This window comes from Phascolarctos cinereus, unplaced genomic scaffold (genome assembly GCF_003287225.1).
Source record: "Phascolarctos cinereus isolate Bilbo 61053 unplaced genomic scaffold, phaCin_HiC Scaffold_4;HRSCAF=312, whole genome shotgun sequence".
Lineage (NCBI taxonomy): Eukaryota > Metazoa > Chordata > Mammalia > Diprotodontia > Phascolarctidae > Phascolarctos > Phascolarctos cinereus.
This window is the reverse complement of record NW_027555847.1, coordinates 706,340,728-706,366,463: the sequence shown is the minus strand read 5'-3', so window position 1 is coordinate 706,366,463 and position 25,736 is coordinate 706,340,728. Positions and strand designations below refer to the sequence as shown.

Genomic DNA, 25,736 nt, shown 5'->3' with positions numbered 1-25,736 from the left:
GTGCACATTGAAAATTAACTGGTTTGAGCCGGCACACCTCTGGATTCATGGCACACACATACAGGTTAAGAACCTGTGTTCTCACTGAAATTTAGCATTTCCTTCACTCAGTTAAAATATGATTCTAATAAGGGGCCCATAGACTTCAGCAGACTGCCCAAGGAGTCCTGGGCACCAAAAGGTTCCTAGGAGCTCTGAGATACTTCTAATACTACATCCATGATCTGATGAAACTAAGGCCAATTCCATTTTAATCTGCTTCAGGCTGCACTCAAAAGTGTTGTGGGCCTCATGTGGCCTCTAGGTCATATATTTAACACCTCTGGGCTAGACTATTATATTTGGGACTGGTTGAATGAATAAACTCAAAGAGTGTATTAATGGTTTGATGTTAACTTGGAAAGAGATCTCCAGTGCAATATTAAAGAGTCCTGTGCCATTTAAAATTTTTTAGGAAAGGTTAGAATAAAAAGCATAGATGGAATGCTTATTAAATATGCAGATGATATAAATCTGGAAGGATAGCTAACATTATATAACAGAGAAAGGAATAAGAGAGACCTTAGTAGGCTGAAACATTGGGCTGAATTGGGATACAGTGAAATTTTCCAGGTACTAACAAAAAGTCTTATACTTGCATTCAAAAAATCAACTGACGAACCAGTTAATCTTCACTTAAAACATGGTAGGAGGCATAGCTAGCTAGCAGCTCATCTGAAAAAAGATCCAGTGGTCTTTAGTGGCCTGTTATTTCAGTGTGAATCAATAACAACGTGGCAGTGTAGAAGTCTAAGGGCAACATGGCTGTTGAGAAGCATAAGGTAAATGTGGAGCACATTAAAAGAGCCATGGTATCCAGGATGAGGGAGGTAATAGTTTTGCTTTCATCTTCCCTGGTCAGACCACTGCTGGATGATTCTGTTCATTTCTGGACGGCCAATTTTTGGAGGGATCTTGACAAGCTGGAGAGTATGAGTCAACCAGGACAGCTCTGGGCCTGAAGTTATCAATCAATAAGTGACAGCTGTCTTCATGTATGTGGAGGACTGTCATGTCTGGTCTTCAAGAGCAGGACTAATAACAACGGGGGACTGGGCAGGGATTACACAACCAAATTTATGCTTGATGTAAGAGGGGAAAAGACCCCTGCTAACCATTAGTGCTATCCCAAAGAGGATACCCAATGAGTTAACTAGATCCTACTCAATGGATGCCTTTAGGTATAGGTCAGTTGACCACTTCTCAGGAAGAAGGAATTCTTGTTCATATCCAGGTTGGTATAGAGGCCTCTGAGGTCTTTTCCAATCTTAAGATTCTCAAATTCCACAATAGTCATGCCAGAAACTTTATTAACACTATAAATGAGAGGTACCTGGTAGACAGACGGGACCCAGAATGGATCAGTTGGCAATAGGAGTTCAGACAAATGTTTTAAGATTCTGGTTTGGGGAATTAATACAGCAGCACATTTAGTTACAGATCATGTATTCTCCTTTCCTCAGGCCATCAGTAGTACCTTAGAATGCTCTTAAAAAGTCTTTTTACTCTTGGTGCCTGTGGCTTCTTGGAGACTTCTTCCTACCGGTTCCAAAATAGGTTTGACTCTAGTTTATGGCTACCCTATCTAGCTACTCTTCAGCTAAATGAGAAGGGACTACTATAAGAGAATATATGATGATGATGTGGGTGATCATTACAAGGATGACATGAGGAAGTGGGGAATAAGGTTCCGTAGGTCAATACATCAGTGATCTGTGGCTTCATCCATGCGTGAATTCCCCCCTTCCCCCGATGGTCATAGAAATTTGGCAGAGGCCCAGAAAGATTAAATGATTTGCCCGTGGTCACAAAGGTAACGAGTATCAGAGGTGGAATTTGAATTATGAACCCAAGTCTTTCTGAATCCAATACATAGTGGGTTGCTGGATGCTAGGGTGTGGGCAGTAATGGAAAAAAATAATGATCACAACTTGGATTGCTATAATACCTTTCTTTAAAAATCTCAAGGAAAATATTCTTGATGTACAAGACAGGTCAAATAGTTCCCTCTGAAGGCATCCCCAGTTCTGCCACGTGGTCACAGTCCATCAGAGAGGCTGCTATTCGTGACATGGTTAGCCGATAAGAACTAGTTATAGAATATCTTCCCATGCTCAGAATCTCTTCTGGAAGCTGGTTCCTTAGCTTCTTCCATATGAGGAATTATGTCAATGGCACTCTGCCCATGTTTGTAAGGACTGGACTCAGTGACCCCTTTACATGGACAAAAACCCAGGAGCGTAGAATGTGGAGGTGTAAGAATGATGTTGAGAAAGAAGTGAGGGAGATGAGCTACCCATTGGAATTTGTAGAGTAGGATTTTCATGGTTGTCAGTTGTGCCCTCATTAAGACTGAAGTCTCTGATAGAGGGTTTGATTTGTATCTCAAGAGTAGCCTCAGATGTTCAATTGTCTTTTCATACCTTCCATTGCTCTAGTCATTTGTGGGGCCTGTTGAGTTCTGAAAGCTGTGGCGAGGTGACAGAGAATAAGAGTATTAGCGACTGACATTTATATGGTGCTTTAAACTTTACAAAGTACTTTCCACACATTTTTCTCATTTGAGACTCACAACAGTCCTGTGAGGTAACTACTGTAAGAGAACTTAAGTTCAAATCCAGCCTCAGACACTTACTAGCTGTGTGACCCTGAGCAAGTCATTTAACTGCTGCCTGCCTCAGTTTCCACATCTGTAAAGTGGGGATAATAATGGCACCTATCTCTTAGGGTTGTGAGGAACAAATGAGATAATTGTAAAATCGTAAAATTATTCACAGACTGTAAAGCACGATATAAACGCACTATAGCTATTGTTCTTTTCTTCTTTTTCTTCATCATCACCATCATCACTCCTGTTTTACAAGTGAGGAAACTGAGGCTTTGGGGATGTAAGCGACTTGTCCAGAATCACACAGCTAATAAGGCTCAGAGGTGCTATTTTGAACACAGGTCTTTTTACTCCACCTCTAATACTATATCCACCTATGTAGTAATCTGTTTACCATATATGGATTTTTGCCAGATCTTCATTCATTCAGTCATTATGTTTGAGGACAATGCTCACTTTGATTTCTTAATTTCTTTTGCCAGCTTCCCATTACTACAAATACAAACAGCAGTTCATTTTCCCAGGTAAGTTTTCTAGTTATTACTAGCTACACTTCGTGAGTTTGGGCACTATCCTGGAAGTAGTTGGGGCGCTATTGGATTTTTTTTATCCCGGAAGTAGAATTTAGGCTTTACTTTGTCAAATGTGGGCAATCATATAAAGCTTTTGAGCAAGAGAATATATTGATGGAAGTAATGTTTAACAAAGATTAATCTAGTACTGGTGTTTGAAACAGACGGGCAGGAGAGGAGAGATTGAGTCAGGGGAGAGTGGCTGGAGAGGCCGTTGAAGAAGCTATTTGAATAAACATGGCATGTTTTGTTTTGTCTTTCCCCTTCCCCCTGCCCTACGCTTCACACATTCCCACTTGTATAAGTGCCCTGCTTTTCATCGATAGGAGGGCCTAATTCACTGCTCATTCACTCTAGTCTCTTCTGGCCTACAGAATTAGACTGAATTGTCCCCTTGAAATGGACTTTGTTTTTTCCAGAGCTGGTTATGGGGAAATCCTTCTGAAGTCCCATTGTCCTTTAAACATGTTCAATCAATTAACATTATTAAGCACCTGGAGTCAGGAAGCCCTGAGTTCAAATTTGGCTTCTGACACTTACCAGCTGTGTGATCCTGGGCAAGTCACCTAATTTCTGTTTGCCTCAGTTTCCTCTTTTATGAAATGGGGACAATAACACTACCTTCCAGGGTTGTTGTGGTGATCAACTGAGATAATACTTGTACAGCACTTGGCATGGTGCCTGACATGCAGTAGGCACTATATAAATGTCAGCTATTATTATCTTTGGGCAGCTAGATGGCACAGTGGACAGAGCACTGGATTGGGACTCAGGAAGACTCATCTTCCTGAGTTCAAATCCAGCCTCAGACACTTCCTAGCTGTGTGACCCTGGGCAAGTCACTTCACTCTGTTTGCCTCAGTTTCCCCATCTGTAAAATGAACTGCAGAAGGAAATGTCAAGGAACTCCAATCTTTGACAAAAAGAAAAAAAATAACCCAAATGGGGTCACAAACAGTCAACAAGAAATTACTATCTTATTACTTTGTGCTAAGACAACCAGTAAGAATGGAGGGACAGATAGCAAACATTTATTACGAGCCTATGTGCCAGGCCCTGTGCTAAGACCTGGGGATAAAAGGCAGGCCTTGCTCTCAAGGGGCTAATAGTCTACAAACTATGCAAACAACTAGGTACAAATAAGCAGAATCCATTGAAGATAACTAGCAGAAAGAAGGTCGTAGAATTAAGGGGGACGGGGAGAGGCTTCTTGCAGAAGTTGGGACGGGGACTGGCGAGGGGTCCAAGCTGAGTCACTTAAAGACATTGCTTTGGGGTCATGAGACTTGAATCTAAAGATGTCATTGACTATTGGTGGCATCCTCTCTCTGAGAAGCGTGGCTTTCCACCTTTACTCTTGGTTCTTTTGTGTTCAGATGTGGTCCCAGTGCCTGAGACACCCAGTCGAGCACCCCAAGTCATCCTCCATCCAGTGAACTCAAATCCAGTGTAAGTAGAGCTCTTCTTCCTGTCTGGTGACCCCAAAGTCATCCATTCTTCCCAGAGCCTTCTGCCCAGGGGAGAGGGAGGGAGGAAGAGGGAGTTGGGCCTTATTGGATACTAACAAACTCTGCCTTGATGGCATGAATGATGATCTGGGCACATTAGGTGCCCATCGGGAATGGACAGGCTTCAGGGCAGGGGACAGAAGGTTAATGCAACAAAAATCCTTTGTCTTGTTCCTTGGAACAACAAGCCTGTCCTGCAGTGTCCCAGGGGCATGACCAAAGATCTTGTGGAAAGATACCTGTTCTTAGGTGAGGCAGTATATCATAGTGCGAAGAGTGCTAGAGTTGGAGGACCAGGTTTTCAATGTCAGCTCTGTTTACAACTTCCTGTGTGACTTTTGACAAGTCCCTTGACCTCCCTGGCTTTTATGTCCTGTAAAATGAAGGGGTTGGACTAATTGGTCTCTGAGGGCCCTTGCAGCTCTCAATCCACAGGGACCAAAGGTCTGTTAATTTCCTTTTTTTTTTCTTTTTAGGCAATTGGGGTTAAGTGACTTGCCCAGGGTCACATGGCTAGTAAGTGTCAAGCATTTGGTCTGGGTCCCAGATTTGAACTCAGGTCCTCTTGACTTCAGGGCCAGTGTTCTATCCACTGCGCCACCTAGCTGCCCCCAATTTCCTTTTTTCTTGATGTAAGGCAGAGGTGTGCGGTTCAGACACCTCTGGGATCCCTGAGACACTCTCAGGGGATTCATGAGGGAAAACTATTTTCACAATCATACTAAGCTGTTTTAATTTCAAATATAGTAAAGACTGATAGCTATAACTCACATAAACAAAAGCTCTTTGGGGCCAGTGCTCAATAATTTGTGAGAATGTAAAAGGATCCTGAGACCAAAAAGTTTAAGAATTGCTGTTCTAGGCCAAGGTTATTACCTGGGGCTGAGAACTTGCGTGTGTGTATTTGACATTTTAATAGCTGCATTTCAAGAGAATCAATTTCCTTTTAATCCTATTTATTTTATGCCTTTCAAATGTGGTTCTGAGACAGGGTCCACAGTTTTCACTAGACTGTCCAAGGGGTCCAAGACACACAAAAAAGACTTAAGAAATCCTTCTAGAGGGCCAGTTCTGGGGACAGAGTCTAGAATGTGAAGGAGACTAGGTGACATGCCCCCTTCCTTCCTCTGCTCCCTACCTCCAAATGCAAATGCATTGGCTAGCAAAATTTTGTCAAAATGAAAATAAAAAAAGGTAGAAAGAGACATAGTTGGGAGGTGGCGGTAATGGTAATTAATTCAGCAAATGGTATATCAAACGGTATATACAATAGTCTTCATCCCTAGACCTCCACCTCAGCAAAGACATGAAGTAGGTGGCTGGTTTTTTCCATTTTCCTTTATTTATTCTTTGTTACAGGAGGTGATCCTCTAGAAAGTGAAGGGTTGGGGCAGCTAGGTGGCACAGTGGATAGAGCACCGGCCCTGAAGTCAGGAGGACCTGAGTTCAAATTTGATCTCAGACACCTGACACTTACTGGCTATGTGGTACTGGGCAAGTCACTTAACCCCATTGCCTAGCCAAAAATTAAAAGTGAAGGGTTCTATATGGAGAGAAGTCAATTTTAAAAACAAAAGACAGCTGAGATGTTTGTTTTTTTAATTTTGTTTTGTTTTAAGAAGATCAAAGGTAGCCTTGAAGAAGACAGAACCTTAGGCAGTTTGAGAGGGGCTGTTTGGAAATAGGGAGAATTTGTTTTGCTCATTGTATCCGGTGGTATTAGCATTACTTTTTTTAAATTTTAGCACCAGCTGTCAGAGGCAACTTCCCCAACAGCTGCTCCGCCCCCCAGCACAGATGCCAGCAGTACAGGGACCCTCAAAGCTCCCAACTGGGAGTAATTGGCCTTTTCACCAGCCATGCCTTACACCTTCTGTAGGTAGCACCCTTGGGTGATGGATGAACAGATACAGTCATTAGCCACTCCCTTTCCAGTCTTTTCTACATTTGTGTATAGGTCAGTGATTAATCCTCCTGGATGATACAGAAATGTCTCTGCATGAGTGGAAACATTACCCTGGCAGTTCTAACCTGGTAGTTTGGGGAGGTGGGAATGGGGTAGATTGCACGGGAGGCAGAAAGAGTCCTGGGGTTGGAATCAGGACACCTGTGTTCAAAGCCTCCTTCAGGTGCCCCCCTGTGCCACATGGGGCAAATCACATTTCTCAGAGACCCAGTTTCATCAGCTGCCTAATGAGGAAAACTCAAAAGGCTGTCTTGTATAAAAGGGGTTAGCCCTGGGTCTGCTTGGCCCCAGAGCACACAACCAGGAGCCATCCATGAATAGCAGTTGCAGAGGCAGATTTAGGTTTGATATTAGGGAAGACTTCCTAACAATGAGAATCACCCCAAAGTGGGATGAGAGGGTTCTCCCCCCAGCTGAAGTTGGGGGCCACTTCTTGAAGACAGTGTAGATGGGATCCTTGGTCAGGTATGGAAAGTATGGGAGGGATGGAGGAGTGAAATGACCTCTGAGGGCCCTTCCAGTGCTGACTCTGTGATCCAAGGGATAGAAGTTGGAGGTTGGGGGGGGCAGGGAAGGAGTGCCCCGCTGAGAGCTGTATATTTTATACTTCATATGTGACATGAGAAGTTGGGATTTAAATGTATAACTCTGAAATCCCAAGGGAGGGCCTGAAACCAGGAAGATCTGGGTACAAGTCCCATCTCTGACACTTCCAGGCTGTGTGACCCTGGTCAACTCAACATTTCAGGACCAGGGAAATCTTTTTTTTATGTCCTGGACTCCTTTGGCAATTTGGTGAAGTATGGACTCCTTTTGAGGATTTTTTAATGCAATAAATAAAACAGAGGATTATAAGAGAAACAAATTCTATTGAGATTATGTATATGTGTATGCATGTATGTGTACACACAAGTTCATGGGCCCCAAGTTAAAAAACCTTTTGTTCTAAGATGCAGAGAAGGTGCCCACTTGCACTGGCAGAGGGACTTTCTCTCTCAGGAAGTCCTTACTCCTAAAATTGGTGAAAATCACAGATCTGGTCCAAACAAACAGCAGAGAAATCCCAACATTTTGTGTCTACTTATACATATATATGTTGTATATGTGTATGTGTGTGCTTGTGGGTACCACCCTCAATAGAAGATAAGCGTGGCATATAATAGATAATCATTAAAAGTTTGTTGAACTGAGTTGAATTGAATGACCTTCCCCTAATAGGTTAAGTATCTAAATTGAAGGAAGAATGACTAGAGAGTGGGGTGGCCTTGTGGTACAGCAAAATTGTTCTAGGATTGGAATCAGAGGACTTGGGTTCACAACCTGATTCAGCACATAATTGAGCCCAGTCCCTATATGGCCTTGGTCGAGATGGTTCACTTTCCTGGGCCTCAGTTTCCTCATCTGTAAAATGAGGTCATTGGACTAGCTGACCTCTGGGGTCCCCTCCAGCTCCAAATCTAGAATCCTCTGAATACCACACATGGGGGCTTTTTCCATGGATGGTGATAGGTCTAGAGACTCCTAGATGTCTACCATTGATGGTCAATTTCCCAGTAGGAAAATGACTTTGTAGCCTGATAGCATTTAATACATTTAAACCAACTGGTAGGAATAGAGGATTGGTAGGGCAGCAGGGGTGGGGTAGTAATGTAGCTTCTTCTGCCTTAATAACCAGATTCAAAAAGGAGGGCAAACAATAAGAGGGCCTTATTTTGTTGGTGGGGGCTGAGGAGGAAGGCCAGCCACCATGTCCACCAGGACTGGGTCTCAGCTTCTTATCACATCAGCTGTCTCTACTGCAATTACAGTCTGCCTTGCTCTCAATAATTGGATAATCTGAGACATAACAAATAATGTTTTGCCCTTTGGAGATCTCAAAGTGGAGTTGAAAGAACACTTGGCTCTACGGTCTCCAGTTATTACTAATTGTCTTGGAGAGTTAACTGACAACATGAGTGAGGCCTTCCTAGTGTCTAGGATATCAGAGAACATAACATTTCCAGGAAATTTGTTAGATTTAGTTTGGGAAAAAGGAAAGTGGAAGAAGGGCAATAATGATAGCTAGCACTTAGATAGCACCTACTATGTGTCAGGCTCTTTACAAACATTATCTTACTTGATCCTCACGACAATCCTGGGATATAGGTGCCATTTTTATCTTCTTTTTACAAATGAGGAAACTGAGGAGCTGAGGAGGAGACATTACTTGCAATAGGTCACACAAGTGCTAAGAGGCCGAGTCAGGATTTAACTGAATTGATGGACCTGAAGTGAGAAAGACCTGAGCTCAAATCTCACCTCAGACACTTACTAGCTTCATGACTCTGGGCAAGTCATTTAACCTCAGTTTCCTCATCTGTGAAATGGGGACAATAAAAGCATCTACTTCTCAGGGTTGTTGTGAGGCCAAATGAAATAATGTTCATAAAAGTCTTTAGCAAAGTTTTAGATGCTGTATGAATGTGAGAACTGATGACAGACATGGTGTATATTGGAATGAGTACCAGCCTTTGCATTAAGAAGTTTCACCTGTGATGCATCCAGGTTGTGTGACCCTGGGCAAATTATTTAACTTCTCTGTGTCCTGGGCAACTCTCTAAGGCTTCAAGGTGAATAGTAGGGGCCAATCTGCATTGGTGGGGATTTTCTATACCAGTTAGCAAGAATTTATTAAGTGGTTACTCAGTGCCAGGCACTGTGGTAAGCCAATGAAATCAAAGGTCTAATCTAACAAAAAAAAGTATAAGTCATTGGGTAAGCACAACAGTCCTTGTTCTTATGGAGCTTACAAATACACAACAGGGCAGCTGGGTGGCATAGTGGATAGAGAGCACTGAACTTGGAGTCAGGAAAATGAATTCAAATCCTGCTTTCAGACACAAGCAGTGCAAACCTGGATGAATCACTTAACCTCTCTGTGCCTCAGTTTCCTCATTTGTACAATGAGGGGGTTGGGCTTATTGGCCAATAAAGTCCTCTCCAGTTCTCAATCTATGACACTATGGAGATATATAGAAGGCAAATAAGAAGTAATTCCGGTATTGGGGAAGAGTACTAATGACTGGTGTGGAGAAGAGGGATCATGAAAGGCATGAGTAGGAATTGACCCCTGGACTGAGCCTTGAAAGGAGCTGGGAGGCCACAGGTAAGGAGGTATATTCCATGGCATGAGGCCAACCTGTACAAAGGCATAAAGGGAAGAGATCTATTGTCATGTATGGAAAAGGCAAGTAGGCCAGATTGATTGAGGCAGAGAGGGGAGTCATGTGAGACAGCTCTGGAGAGTCAAGGTGAAGGCAGATTACGAAGGGCTTTGTTTGTATTTTATCCCAGAGACAGTAGGAAGCCCCTGAAACTTCTTTAACAGAGGAGTGACATAGTCACTCTGTGCTTTAGGAAAATCAAGTTAGCAGCTATGTGGAGGATAGATTAGAGAGAAGAGTGGAGAGGCAAGAGACCAGTGAGAAGGCTCATGGAAAAATCCAGATGAGAGGTAAAGAAGGCCATAACTAAGTCACTGTAATGGACAGAGCATTGGACTTGGAGTCAGGAAGATGTGAATTCAAATCTAGCCTCAGATACCTATTAGCTGTGTGACCCTGGGTAAGTCACTTCATCTGTCTGTCTTGGTTTCCTTCTATAAAATGGTGATAACAATAGCACCTACCTCCCAGGGTTGTTCTTTGGGCCAAATGACATAATTGTAAGGTGCTTTGCAAACCTTGAAGTGTTACTGAAATGCTTAGCGTAATCACAACAACAATAATAATAACGTTATTATTATCATCTCAGCGGTTATGTGAGTGGAAAATAAGAAATGGAAGTTGTAAGCTTTGTTGATCCCTGGTCCCCTGCCTCTAGACAACATGAAAAAAAACCCATAGAAAAATGGGAGGGAGGAATGAGAGAAAGCGGGCACTCCTCCCCTGCTAGAACCCAGAAAGGTTACTATATTTGAAATTTACTAAGCAATAGGGATTTATTCCCATTTAGTTAATAGATTATTTTAGAAATGAAGCAATCCAGAGCAATAGCAGTGCCTGATCAATTTTCCAGGTAAACCCTGTAACTACGTAGGTAACAGCTAAGTCACTATGTCGAAGTTTCCATGTGATCATCAATTAAAACTATTTTTTCTTCTCCCCTAAAGCTTGGAAGGAAACCCATTACTTCAAATTGAAGTGGAGCCAACATCAGAGGTGAGAACCATGGGGAGGGCGAAGAAACTTTCTCCAAGTAGAGTCTGAACTGGCTAAGACTTGGCTCGAAACCAGTGGCCGCCGAGACAAGGCAGGTTGGGAGGGGATGGGGGGAGGGGGGAAGGCAGTGTGTGGCCTGAGGCTGGCATTCTACCCCATGCCCTCCAAAGTTTAACTCAGGAACAATTAAAATAAGCTGACTATTCCCAGCTTTGGGCTTAATGGAGCATTATATATGGACATCATTGGAAACCATGTTGTCCGGAAGTTGGCAGGGAGTCAGCATTGTCTGATGGAAAAAGGAAAAAAAATACAGCTGGGAGTGGGGTTAATGGAGAGTGGGTCATGACCCACAGCCCTGCGCTTTGAGGGGGAAGGGAGGGAAAAGGGAAGGGGAATATGGGGGTGGGGAGCATCATATGTTCAACTGAGAGGAACCCATCAGGAAAGTCAGTAACGCATACTGAATGCTTAGTGGGCTCCCACTCCTTGGGGGGGGGAGGGAGGGCGGTGTCCTTGAGGAATGAAAACCTAGTGGATGGAGCCACCAGCAAAGAACCTCTTGGTTTTCCCAACATGCCTTGGAGCTAATAGGACAATGGTTCATATTTCCTGAGAAAATCTTCTTCCAAACAGATCGATCAGTATTTATGAAGCATTTACTATGTGCTGAGCACTGGGGCACTTACTGGTCTTATTTTGTTTTCTAGTCATGTTTGATTCTCCATGACCCCATCTGTAGTTTTCTTGGCAGAGACACTGGAATGGTTTGCCATTTCCTTCTCCAGCTCATTTTACAGATGAGGAATCTGAGGCAAACAGGGTGAAGTGACTTCCCCAGGGTCACACAGCTAGGAAATGTCTGAGGCTGGATTTGAACTCACAAAGATGATTCTTCCTGATTCCAAGCCCAGGGCTCTACACCCTGTACCACTTAGCTGCCCTTAGAACTGGGGTGCTAAGCACAAAGAAAATGCAAAATTTTGTCCTTACATCCAGCTCCACTGATAAGAATTGAAAAAAAATTTTTTTTAACTCCTTGGCCCTCAGTTTCCTCATCTATAAAATGAAGGGGTTAGACTAGATGATCTTTGAGTTGCCTTCTAGCTTTGATCCTAAGTGGCTTTACCTAGTGAGGCCCCAGTTTCTTCATCTGGAACAAAAACTCCTCCTTGACCCGCCTGCATCCTAGAAATGTTGAAATTCTAACTTGAGAACATCACTAAAAAATTTACATTTAGAAAAACATCGTGTCACCATACATTCAATTTAACTGGAGATTTATTAATCACTAATTTTTCTTTATCATTTCTTAAACAGAAACAGTTTACTAAATTTTTTAAATAAAATTTACTTAAAAAGATGCATTGCTTGGTGTAATGAGCACTGTGGTAGCGTAGCCTTCAGATCACCCTTTTCCCAAATCCCAGAATGGAAGAGCTAAAAGGAATCTCACAGCCAGTTAGTCCAACCCATAACTGAACGAGAATCCCCTTTCAATATTCACAACAGCAGGTCAACTCAGCATCCTCTGGAAGACCTAGAATCAGGGGAACCCATCAATTCAATTCAGTTTAATTCATCAAGCACCTCTTATGTGCCAGTCACTGTGCTGGGTGCTTGGGATACCAAGACTAAACAGAAAAGGACCCTGCCCACAGGGAGCTTACATTCTATGGGAAATGTACCTTGTGCTTCTTAGCCTCAGAAAACACAAGAGTAGAAGAAAAGATATTAGGCTTACTGTACGGTTGGGGGAAATGGCAGAACCATTTGAGATCTCTGAAAGGGATACAAGCTAACTCTTGAGACAGTTAATTTCTTGTCACTGGAGATGTTCAAGCAGAGATGGGAGGGCCACTACAAGCAGAGGTGGGCGGATACTTCAGCAAGGATGCCTGTTCAGATATGAGTGGGACCAGATGGACACTGGGGTCCCTAGAAACTCTGAGAATCTGTGACTTTGTGATTCTTACCAGGTGATGAACGGTCTCGAGATCAGGCCAAATGATGATTGATTGACCCAAAGGACTGGGGATATTTCTCTTGCAGAAGAGAAGACTAGAGTAGGGTGAGAGAGGTAGCTGCCGTAAAGTATCTGAAGGGATCTCCTTGTCCTGCTTGGCCCCAGTGGTTGAAATGAGCAGCACGGGGGTGATTTTCTCACAATAAAAGGGGAAGCTTCCTAATAACTGGATGCTTAGAAGCACAGCTCTAGAGCTGGAAAGGATCTCGTCTAGTCCAACCCCTTTCCATTACTAATGAGGAAACAGGCCCAGGGAGTTGGAGTGACTTGTCTGGGGCCATCCAGGCACAAAGCATCAAAGGCAGGATTTGGAGGCAGGTCTTCTGATTCCAGAGCTCTTGTTCTTTCCACTGCACCATCCTGTCCCTAAGTAGGATGGTGGAAGGGAGTGTGTCATCTCTCACTGGAAGTCTTCAAGCCAAGGACAGATGAAGGACCACTTAGCATTATTGCTAGATTTTTTTGTTCAGGGTGGGGTCTGGCTGACACTTCCGAGGTCCCTTCTGGCTCCAATATTCTGTGATATGTTGACGGTAGATGTTGATCTAAGCAAAAATGATCGATCTATGATTTCTAGCTAGGATAGAGTTTAGAGGCATTTGAGTCCTATCCCCTCATTTTACAGATGAGGATACTGGGCCTCAGGGAAGTCTGGGAAGTGCCAAAGCCTCTACGGCTTCCCAACTCCCAGTTGGATGCTCCATCCACTGTACATCACATCCTCCACAATGTTCTCATTTCTCTTTCCTGCCTGCCACAGAATGAGGAGGGGAACAATGAAGCTGAGGAATCAGAGGACGACTTTGAGGAGATGAACCTCTCACTTCTCTCTGCCCGCAATTTCCCGCGCAAGGCCAGCCAGACCAGCATCTTTCTCCAGGAGTGGGACATCCCCTTTGAACAGCTGGAGATGGGGGAGCTCATCGGCAAGGGCCGATTTGGGCAGGTCTACCATGGCCGCTGGCATGGCGAAGTGGCCATAAGGCTTATTGACATCGAGAGGGACAATGAGGACCAGCTCAAGGCCTTCAAGCGGGAGGTCATGGCTTACCGGCAGACACGGCATGAGAATGTGGTGCTCTTCATGGGGGCCTGCATGAGCCCACCCCACTTGGCAATCATCACCAGGTCAGTGCCTCACTCACTGGTTTGGGCATAGGGCTCGCTAAGCCTGATTAGATTTTTACTTTTGCATCCCTCCACCCACCATCAAGTCAACTGTCCACTACCTGGCATGGTCCAGGCTGTTCTGGGCAAGCCACTATGCTAGTGAATAGATGCTCTATGTATATTTCATATGGGTACCAGAACAGCTAAGCATGTTTAGTACTGAAGCCCTATAGTAGGTTGGTATAGTGGAAAGACCAGTGGGACTGAAAACAGAGTGCATTCAAATCTTGATTCTGATAGCTGACCTTGAGCATGGTAATTAACCTTCCTTGGCCTCAGTTTCCTCATCTGTAAAAATGAAGGAGTTGGACCTGATGGTCTCTAAGATCCCTTCCAGATGTGATATTGGGTCATTAGCACTGGATTTACAATTAAAGGACCTAAGTTCAAATCCTAGCTCTTTTTCCTTTGACCTGTAATGACCTGGTATAAATCATTTAATCTCTCTGGGCCTCAGTTTCCCATTTTTAAAATGAGAGTGTTAGATTAAATGACTAAATTTAGCATATATGATGAACTGTTTATAATGTACTGACACTATGCTAAACACTAGAAATACAAATACAAAAGTGAAATTATTCTTTTCCTCAAAGAACTTCCATTCTAACAAGGGGATTCCTGGATACCACCTCTCAATGCACCATGAAAGCACATTGCTTTCCTTGGCTACTTTTAGGAATATATAAACTCCTATCTCTTGATAGGGCAACCAGGTGGCACCAGGCCAGGAGTCAGGAAGACTCATCTTCCTGAGTTCAAATCTGGCCTCTGACTCTACTAGCTGTGTGATCCCCCTGTTGGCCTCATTTTCCTCATCTGTAAAATAAGCCCGAGAAGGAAATGGTAAATCTTTGCCAAGAAAACCCCAAATGGGCTCATGGAGAGTTGGACATGACTGAAAAATGACTGAACACCAATGAACAGCAACAAAATCTCTTTACAAGGCACAAGCAGAGGGAGTTCACCTTAACAAGTGTTTGTTACTGTGTACCAGGTACTGTGGTAAGCTCTGGGGATATAGACACAAGGGTGAGAGAGTCTTTGTCCCCCCAAAAATGTGTATTCTAATAGAGAAAGGCAATACACATAGGGACCAGGGGAAGCTGTTTTGATCTGGGAAGTCACAGGGATACTGAGTGGAGCATGATTAGCGTGCCTTCAAGAGATCAGACTATAGCCCTATGTTTTTGAGGAAGTTCTTTCTCCACTTAAGGCTGCATTTGCTTCATCTATAAAATACTGGGGTTGGGCTAGGTGATCTCTAGGGTTCCTTCTAGTTCTAAAAGATCTATAATCCATGGGGTGATAAATTTAGAGCTAGAAAGGATCTCAAAGGCCATCTAGTCCACTTCTCTTCATTTTACAATGAATTAATATATACTGATAAAGGTTAAGTGACTCTCCAAGGTTTTATATGTATGTATGTGTGTGTGTGTGTGTGTGTGTGTGTGTGTGTGTGTGTGTGTGTGTATATATATATATATAGTAAGTGGTAGATACAGGATTTGAACCCAAGACTTCTGGTTTCAAGTCCAGTGTTCTTTCTGATGTAGCATGCTGACTTTACTGAATATCATTTAGTTTTCATGATTCTATATGTCCTTCAGGATTTTCCTGGGCCTCTAGGTAATGATGATGATGATGATGATAATGATGATGATGATGATAGAAGTAGAAGAAGATAAAAAGAACAAGGAGGAAGAGGAAGAAGTGGAGGAGGAGAAGGAAGAAGCAGAAGCAGAAGCAGAAGAAGAAGAAGAAGAAGAAGAAGAAGAAGGAGAAGAAGAAGGAGAAGGAGAAGGAGTAGAAGGAGAAGGAGAAGGAGTAGAAGGAGAAGGAGAAGGAGAAGGAGAAGGAGAAGGAGAAGGAGAAGGAGAAGGAGAAGGAGAGGGAGGAGGAGGAAGAAGAGGAGGAGGAAGAAGAGTACAAGGAGGAGGAAGATAAAGAGAAGGAGGAGGAGGAAGATAAAGAGAAGGAGGAGGAGGAGAAGGAAGGAAGAGGAGGAAGAAGAAGAACAGGAGGAAGAAGAAGAAGAGGAAGAAAAAGAGGAAGAGGAAAAAGAGGAAGAAGAATGTATAACTTTTTAAAAGTTTATAAAGCACTTTACAAATGTTATTTGAACCTTACCTCACAACAACCCTGGAAGATAGGTGTTCTTATTATCTCCATTTTACAGAGGAGGAAACTGAGGCCAGTAGAGGTTAAGTGACTTGCTCAGGGTCACACAGCTAGTAAGTATCTGTAAGGGTTATCATTATGAGCCTAACCTTACTCAAACCACGCTGAAGGATTAGTTGATGATGTGCAGCTTAATGCATTGATAGCAGAATTTTTTTAATATAGTTTCATTGCTTCATTGATCTTTAAATTGGTTTCAGTTTAGCTATTTGGAAGCGATCCATATGTGTTTATTTAAATTCCCTATGCCGGCCCTTCATAGCACTGACCTCATGGCCACGCCCAAATTCCACGGCACCCTCTCAGAGTCTCCTGTCTTCCAAATAGTGACGTATTATATTATTGTTCTTGTTGTTATTATTAAAGGCAGCTATGTCTTGTAGTAGACAGCGCACTGGGCTTGAAGTCAGGTAGTCCTGAGTTAAAATCCAGACTCATATCCTGATATGGAAGCTGCTAGTCAGACAGGAAGGTCCCATGGTCCTTAAGGTGCAGTAGCAAAACAGATGGTGATCTCCCTTCTTTGATATCATTTTTTTTTAGGCAGTTGGGGTTAAGTGACTTGCCTAGGGTCACACAGCTAGTAAGTGTCAAGTGTTTGGTCTGAGGACGGATTTGAACTCAGGTCCTCCTGACTTCAGGGCTGGTGCTCTATCCGCTGCTCCACCTAGCTGCCCCAATGTCATTTTCACAGATAAAATCATATCTATTTTTGATGTTGAACCATTTGTCAGTACCAAGGACTTTGGTGGTGAGAACTTGATTGACTGGGTCTTTATTGGTTGTGACTGCTGAGGATGTGGGGCCAGCAGCACCGGCAGAGGCTAATGCTGGGTCTCATCTGGGATGATGGCTGTAGGTGCTGAACTGGAAGCAGGTCTGGTGGTCTGGATAGAAGGGGGCCAGAGCCGCTACTCTGAGGACTCTTGGGCTTCTATAGCTCAAGAATGGCAGGTAATGCTGGTGTTGGTGACAGTGAAGAAGTATGAGCCTCTTCTCCTTGCTTCCCTTGATGATGCCTATGGAGACTCAGCTAGCAGCAGGGATGGTAGTCTGGGACACGTTGCTTTTCCCAAGGTCCTGGGGGTCAGCGTCCTGAGCTATCTCCATCAGCGCCTGAGTCAACTCTTAAATATTTGGGGTCTAATCCAATCTCCTAATTAACCAATTCCTCTTTTTAAAATTAAATTTCATTTTTTGTTTAATGAAAATTCACCTTTTTTTCCTCCAATTCCACCTCCCCTCATTGAAAAATAATGGAAAAACAAAACCTTTGTAACAGATAAAAAAGTCAAACAAAACAAATTCCTATGTTGAATATATATATATATATATATATATATATATATATATATATATGTGTGTGTGTGTGTGTGTGTGTGTGTGTGTTTGTGTGTATATAATACACACATGTATACACATACATAGATACATACACTCACATATATACATAAGAAATACGTATATGTACATACATAAATATATGTGTGTATATATGCACAAATATATGTCTATATGTAGACAAATATATGTGTAGTGTATGTGTATAGACATGTACATACACATGTAATACATATATGCACATTTCTATTTGTCTTAATCTGCAGTCTGAGTTTCTTAACTCTGTTGGGAGATGGGTTGCCTATTTCACCATATCATCTAGAATCATAGTTGGTTATTATATCGATCAGAGTTCTTGAGCTTTTCAAAGCTGTTCATCTTTGCAATATTTTAGTCATTGTATAAATTGTTTTCCTGGTGCTTCTCACTTCATTATATAGCAATTTCTGCAAATCTTCCGAGGTTTCTCTGAAACCATCTCCTTCATCATTTATTGCAGCACAATTGTATTCCTTCACATTCATATATCATGACTTGTTCAGCCATTCCCCAGTTGCTGAGTACCCATTTAATTTCTAGTTTGGGGCTACTAGAAAAAGAGCTGCTTTAAATATTATTATACATATGGGTTCTTTTCTTCTTTCTTTGATCTCTTTGGCATATAATCAATTCTTTTTGCTTCTCTTTTTCCTCTTCCTCGTCACCCATCTTCTTATGCCACATATCTATCACTAGCTAATTTCCAAAGTGTTGTGGAAGGAAGCATCTGTGTATTGTGAAGACCTTATTGATGTCTCATGGCAGCTCATGGTTTTGCCCTAGCTCTGGCTAGTGTGCCCTATTCCATCTTTGCTCAACGCATCTCTCTCCTCTTACCCTGTCCTTTTTATGGCATCTTTCTTTTCTCTTTCCAGACTTTCCAACCTAGCACCACTTCCTTACTTGTTGCTGCTTGTACATAACACTCCACCTCTCATCTCCATCCCTTTACACTGGGTGTTCTCCATGCCTGGAATTCTTTCTCTACTCACATCCACCTCTTAGTTTTCCTGGATTCTTTAAAGACTCAGTCCAGGTCCCACTTTGTGCAGGATACCTTTCTGTATACCATCAACAATTATCAGTGCTTTCCCTCTTAAGATGATCTTTCATCTCTCTGTCTCTCTGCCTCTGTCTTTTTTTCTGTCTGTATCTCTCTATATTTTTCTCTGTTTCTCTCACATACACATATGCTATCTATCTATACAATATATGTCTATATACATACTATATATGTGTGTATATACATATATATATGTGTGTGTATATACATATATATATATATATATATATATATATATATATATATATATGGAGAGAGGCAGAGAGACAGACAGATAGATAGAGACAGAAAGAGAGACAGACAGAGACAGAGACAGAGAGAGAACCTAGTTATATGTTTTCTCCTCCTTGAGGCCAGGGACTGTTTATTCTTACTGTTTGTATACTAATCTAGTCCCTAGCACACAGTAAGTGCTGAAATACTTGTTAACCTTACTCACTGAAAGTTTGGGGATTGCCTCTGGCATAGATGATTTCATTCACCTAATTAATGAATCAGCCAGCAAATATTTTCTAGGCACTTACTATGTGCCAAGCACGATGCTAAACTTGAGAGATTGAAAAAAGGGCAAAAATAGTTCCTATCCTCAAGGAGTTTACACTATAAAGGGGAAGGCTCTTCAGTGACATCCAAGCCACCTTTGTTGCTGGCTGCCATTTTCTCTCCTTATGTTTCCTCTTTATTCCTCACCCTAACCATTTTTAAAATGTTATTTGTACAAACTGTGGACTGTAATTATGTGTATCATCACTGTCTTGCCCCATCAGGACATGTTTCCATTAGCAACCCTCCTGGGAGAGAGAGATTGTTATGAACCAAAAATTAAAATGAGTGGCTTATTCAACAAGGCAACTGGATTGATGGTTCTTGTCTATTATATGTAGTATTCTGAAATTCCTCAGAAGGAAAAATAAATAAATAACTGCCTACAGATTTCACAAATAACTTGTTCTTTTCCTAGTACTGTGAAAGATGCTCTGGCTTTGGGAAATGTAATTGGAGTTTTAAGTGTTTGGTATTTTCTATGAAGCATCCAGTGGTGGACAGGGGCCAAAGGCAAATAGTCTTTATGCTATGCCATTGTGTAGATTTATATTTATCTTCTGGTAGGGCTTTTTTTTTCTGCCTTGCTGTTGCACCCCTCAGCAATAGGCAGATGTTGGCCATCCCATCTTCTTATCTGCATGTTCCATCGGAAACCAAATATTTGAGTAATTTGATTAATCGCTACCTCTTAGATATTGGTTGGCTAAGGCATATGGCTGGCCATTGGCCAGCCCAACTGGAACATTTTTTTGGACATTGAATTATTTTACTGAGAACATAAAAAGCAGAAAATTATCTGGCATATAACCATAGAAATTCACAATGGTACGTTCTTGCCAATTACTTAGTAATTAGAATTGAAGTTAACAAGTAATTCTAAGATTAGTTGCTGAGTATCACAGTATGGAGGGCTCGAGAGAAGGCAGCATTCAGCAATGAAAGGTCACTTAATACCTTACCTAAGATCTATTTCACTTTATCAAGAGGCACTATAGGAAGGCCAGTCTTGGAGTCAGGAAGACATTCATGTCTCATCCCTGACACAAACTGGCTGTGTAACCCTGGGGTGTCTTAGTGACCCAGGAAATTTTCCTATGACTCTGTATTATATGACAGCCAATAATCTGCTTGTAATGACCAACTATGATTCTAGAAGACTGATGGAGATCTTACTACCTGCCTTCTGACAGAGAGGCGATGGGTTCAAGATGCAGAAGGAGATATATATTTTGGGACATTTCCACTGGCTGTCCCCAAAATCTGTAATTCTCTCCCTCCTCATCTCTATCCTGTGCCCTCCTGTGGCTTTTTTTGAGTCCCAACTAAAATCCTACTTGCAATAGGAAGTCTTTTCTAATCTCCCTTAATTCTAGAGCATTTCCTCTATTGATCATTTCCAGTTTCTTCTGTCGATGTTTTATTTGTACATAGTTGTTTGCATGTTGTCTCTTCCATTAGACTCTGTATTCCTTGAGGACAGGGCACCTCTTTTGTCTCTTTCTTTGTAGTTGAAGCACTTAACATAGTGCTCAGCATACAGTAGGAACTTAATAAGTGTTTGGCTGATTGGTATGGACAACACAGGATGTAGTTTTGCTTGACTCTGCATATTTGTCTTTATTTTCCTTATTCTTTTAAGTTGAGAAAACAAATGTTAATTTAAAAATAAAATAAGACGTAAGAAATTAAGGAAGTAGAAAGTACTTCTTAAGGGGCAGTTCCCACATACCAAAATTTAAAGTCTCTCTCTCTCTCTCTCTCTCTCTCTCTCTTTCTCTTTACAATTCAGTTCAATAAATACTTATTAATCTCTTCCTCCAGGCAAGCCATGCTAGGTCTTGAGGGTGTAAAGATAGAAATAGAGATCGATCTTTGCCTTCAGGAGCTTTGTTCCCCTGAGAAATTCAAACAAGTGAACCCAAATAAATAAACAAATGGCTGTGGGCTAGTTACAAGTAATTGAACAAAAGAATAAATAAGTAAATAAATAGATGAGTGGGTGAATGAATGAATATGAGTTAAGCAAAAGCAAACGTCAATAGTTATTGAATTTTTTTAAATCCAGACAGCATTTGAATATAGTTTATTAAGGTGTATTTAATCCAGGATGCTCCAATGCCTCTGTCCTGCCAGATGGTTTCTTAGTCAGTAGAGTGGAGTGTGGTGTTTAGAGGTTAGATGTCACAGAACATCTTATACACTATTGTGACAGCAAGGGTTGATTTACTGAACATTTAATGAGGGCCTGATACATACTAATATTGACACAAAGTGTGTTTAGATTAAAGCAAAATAAAAGAGATATTTGGCTGTTATTATGGGAAGTTGATGAATGGGGATGAGCTAAGCCAGGTAGAATCACAGAAATTTAGAATTAGAAGGTACCTTACAGATTATTTAAAGGAAATTTGTTTCACCTCTCTAAGGCTCACTTTTTCCTTCCTTCCTTCCTTCCTTCCTTCCTTCCTTCCTTCCTTCCTTCCTTCCTTCCTTCCTTCCTTCCTTCCTTCCTTCCTTCCTTCCTTCCTTCCTCCCTCCCTCCCTCCCTCCCTCCCTCCCTCCTTTCTTTCTTTCTTTCTTTCTTTCTTTCTTTCTTTCTTTCTTTCTTTCTTTCTTTCTTTCTTTCTTTCTTTCTTTCTTTCTTTCTTTCTTTCTTTCTTTCTTTCTTTCTTTCTTTCTTTCTTACTTGCCCAGAGTCACACAGCTAGTAAGTGTCAAGTGTCTGAAGCCAAACTTGAATTCAGGTCCTCCTGCTTCCAGGCCCAGTGCTGTATTCACTGCACCACCTAGCTTTCCCTAAGTTTCAATTTTCTGATCTAGAATGCTGGGGTTACAAAGACAAAAATGAAGCAGGCTGCTAGGTGGTGCAGTGGATAAAGCACTGGGCCTGAAGATAGGAACACCTGAGTTCAAATCTAGTCTCAGACACTTACTAGCTATGTGACCCTGGGCGAGTCACCTAAAAACATTGTTTGCTTTAGTTTCCTCAACTGTAAAATGGAGATAATAATAGCATCTGCCTCCCAGGGTTGCTATGTGAGGATCAAATGAAATCATATTTATAAAGCACTTAACACAGTGCCTGGCACATAGTAGGTGCTATCTAGATGTTCATTCCCTTACCTCCTGACCTCAAGGAATTTATATACTACCAAGGGGAATACACACACACACACACACACACACACACACACACACACACACATAAGTAAATATGAATATAGAAAACATAAATGGATCATACATATAAACCTCTATTTGCTATCCAAAGCCCTTCTTTCTACCTTTCCAGTCTTCTTATACCTCATTTCTCCCTATCTACTCTAAAACCCAGTGACACTGACTTCTATGCTCTTCCTCACACATTTCTCAGCTCTAGGCATTTTCACTGGTTGTCCCCTAGAATTCTCTCCCTCCTCATCTCCATCTCCTGCTATCTCTGGCTTCCTTCACATCCCAGCTAAAATTCCACCATCTACAAGAAGCTTTTCCTGATCTCCCTTAATGCTAGTACCTTCTCTCTGTTGAATTTCTCCAATTTAGCTTGTCTACACCTTGTTGGTTACTGTATCTATATATAGTAGTTTGCATATTGTCTCCCCCATTAGACTTATAAGCTGCTTGAGGGCAGGGACTATTTTTTGCCTTTCTTTGCCTCTCTAACGCTTAGCACAGTGCCTGGCACCTAGTCGGCACTTAATAAATACTTATTGACAAAATGATCTTTGGAACACAGACATCGGCCATGCTTTTTCAGTCAATCCCCTTCTCTTCCCACTGAGAGGGGCCTCCTAGTCATAACTTTAGGCTCCACCCTTCAGAGAGAGGTCTCCTTGAGCATTCACAGAATTGGACAAAGGGAAAAGTTATGGGACCTCCTGTGGTAGCTTGCTCAACTTCAGATAAACAGAAATTACTGCTGAGTTCACCTTTTACCTATACCAGAGTCAAGATTTTACCCTTCTTTGGAACTTATAAAATAAAATTCTCCTTTACCCCCAGAGCCACCAGTAAACAAGGTGCCAATGATTTCTTCTAGAGTGTATTTCCTCTAATTCTCTGTCTCTGTTTCAGTTTGTCTCTCTTTGTCTCTCTGTCTCCATTTCTTTCCCCTCTTTCTGTCTGTTTCTGTCTCCTCTCTGTCTCTCTCTCTCTGTCTCTTCACTGCTTCCTCTCTTTCTCGTCCCATTCTCAATAATAAAACACATACAATCTCACATTGCTATAGCTGACCAAAGTTTTACCTTAATCTGGCTTCCATTAACTAATTGAATAGAAATGTGATAATACTTTAAAGAACCTATAATTTTAACTTTGACATAAGCTCTGGTGTTGGGATGGGAGGTGGTGAGGAGGAACAGAGAGTATCACTCTCTGGTATCAGTTCTTCCAAATGGAAAGTGCAGCCCTTCACTATACCATGTTCTAACTGTATGTATATATCAATCATTCAATCACCAAGCATTTATTAAATGTCTACCATGAACTAGATACTGGGGTTATATGTATATCAATCATTAAATCACTAAGCATTTATTAAACATCTACTATGAACTAGATACTGAGGTTATATGAATATCAATCATTCAATCAACAGGCATTTATTAAACATCTACTATGAGCTACATATTGGGGTTATAAAGACAAAAATGAAACACTCCTTAGGCAGTTAGGTGGTACAGAAGATAGAACACTGGGCCTGGAGTCAGGAAGACCTGAATTCAAATCCAGCCTCAGACACTTAGCAGCTGTGTGAAGCTGGAAAAATAATTTAATTTACATTCTCTTCATTTTCCTTAACTGGAAAGTGGGAATAATAATAGCATCTATCTCGCAGGGTTGTTGTGAGGCTCAAGTGATATAATATCTGTATCTAGCACAGAGTAGATGCTATATAAATGCTTATTCTTTTCCCTCTCCCTTCCCCCCCCCCGTCCTCAAGGAATTTGTATGCTACCAGGGAAGACAACAAGTGTATACATAAGTAAATACAAATATATAAAACATAAGCACAACGTCATTTGAGGGAGAAGAATGCTCCCATTAGGGTAAATCAGGGGATGTGTCGTGTAGAAGGTATTGCTTGACCTGAGTTTTGGAGGAACATGATTCTAAGGAGAAGTGAGAAGCATGGGGATTCCTGGTATAAGGGACAACCAATGCAAAGGCATGGTGACCACATACGGGAATGGAATTCTGATTGTGGCTGTGTGGTTGTAGTTGTGGTTTGTTCTTCGTTCTAGAAGAGGCCCAGGACATCAGGGAGATGATGACATGACTTGCGATTGACTTTGATTTGAGTGAGGGAGGGCTGTGCAAAGTTACCAGCCTCACTTTCTCCTCCAGCACCATCTGGGTCCAGTGGCCAGATATGGATTGGGGTGACTAGAAATGGCCCAGGATGCAGTGGGAGACCTTGGCCCTTTTAAGCTAAGGTCTTTTCAGGTTCTCACTTTGAGTGAGGCAACACCCATTCAGTGAACATACCTCTAAGAAGTGAGTCAAGGGATGGCCTTTTTAATAATATTTTTAAAAATCGGACTAGGAGTGGAAGACCCTCAGGGTAGTTGGCCAAAAGAGAAACAGTTACTATTTACATTCACTCTGAGCCTGGAGGGCCCAAAAAATAACCATTAAGTGGTGCTTGGGCAGGTACCTATTGTTGTCCAATTCATGAGATCCAGAGTGAATTGGGTTTAAGGCTTGGTCTTTGAGAAAAAAATCTAGCTAGTAAACATCAGGTTAACTAGGTAGCTCTTGGCCACCAAAATTTACCTTCCTTTGGGCAGAACACCCTCAGGTAAGGGAAGAGGAGAGGAGAGGAAAATGGAGTATGGAAGAAACAGCAGAAAGGCCAGTATTGATCTACCATAGAATGAAATGAGTCATGGATAATAACAATGGAAAGGTTGGTTGTGCCAAGTGAAAATAGTCTTTCTTTCAACTGTGATTTATGATTTTATCAGTAAAGTAAGTGTCAGGCATAATCATCTCTTGGGAAGGACTTTAGGAGAAAGGTTTCAGTCAGCCCCTAAGGGAGGGGGATAAGGAGCCAATTAAAGAAAAATAAGAGGATTACCATGTCTCACTGAGGGCCCAATGGAGATAACATTAATTTTTTATGGAGCCATTTGGCATGTGAATTAAGGGTCAAAGGGTTTAATTGGTCTTCTCCACTACTTAGCGGCAAATGCTCTCTAAATGGGTACCTTTTTGCAGAAAGTCTTCTTTGGCTGCACTAGAAGAAGAAAAAGAGGTTATATAAAATACACGTGTCTGAAATAAAATAAATTGATGATGAAATTTTGTGAGGCAGTTGGCTGGTTTGTGGTCTCAGACAGGTGAGAATATGGTTCCTGATGGGCCCTAGAGAACTTCTAAGTGAGTTGTGTTCTTCCAGGCTTGTGGAAAAGTCCATGACTTCATCTCCACTGATGATCCCAGTGGTAAAAGAGCTAATAATTGGAAAGTGGGTCCACAA

General features: G+C 41.8%; 1 protein-coding gene across 1 annotated transcript in view; it reads left to right on the top strand.

The window, feature by feature from the left end:
- KSR2 (kinase suppressor of ras 2) overlaps positions 1-25,736 on the top strand; it is a 582,604-nt gene that overhangs the window by 464,697 nt on the left and 92,171 nt on the right. The window contains 4 exon segments of the mRNA XM_021007997.1: positions 3,130-3,171; positions 4,596-4,668; positions 10,844-10,892; positions 13,679-14,046. Coding sequence (XP_020863656.1) covers positions 3,130-3,171; positions 4,596-4,668; positions 10,844-10,892; positions 13,679-14,046 — 532 coding nt within the window.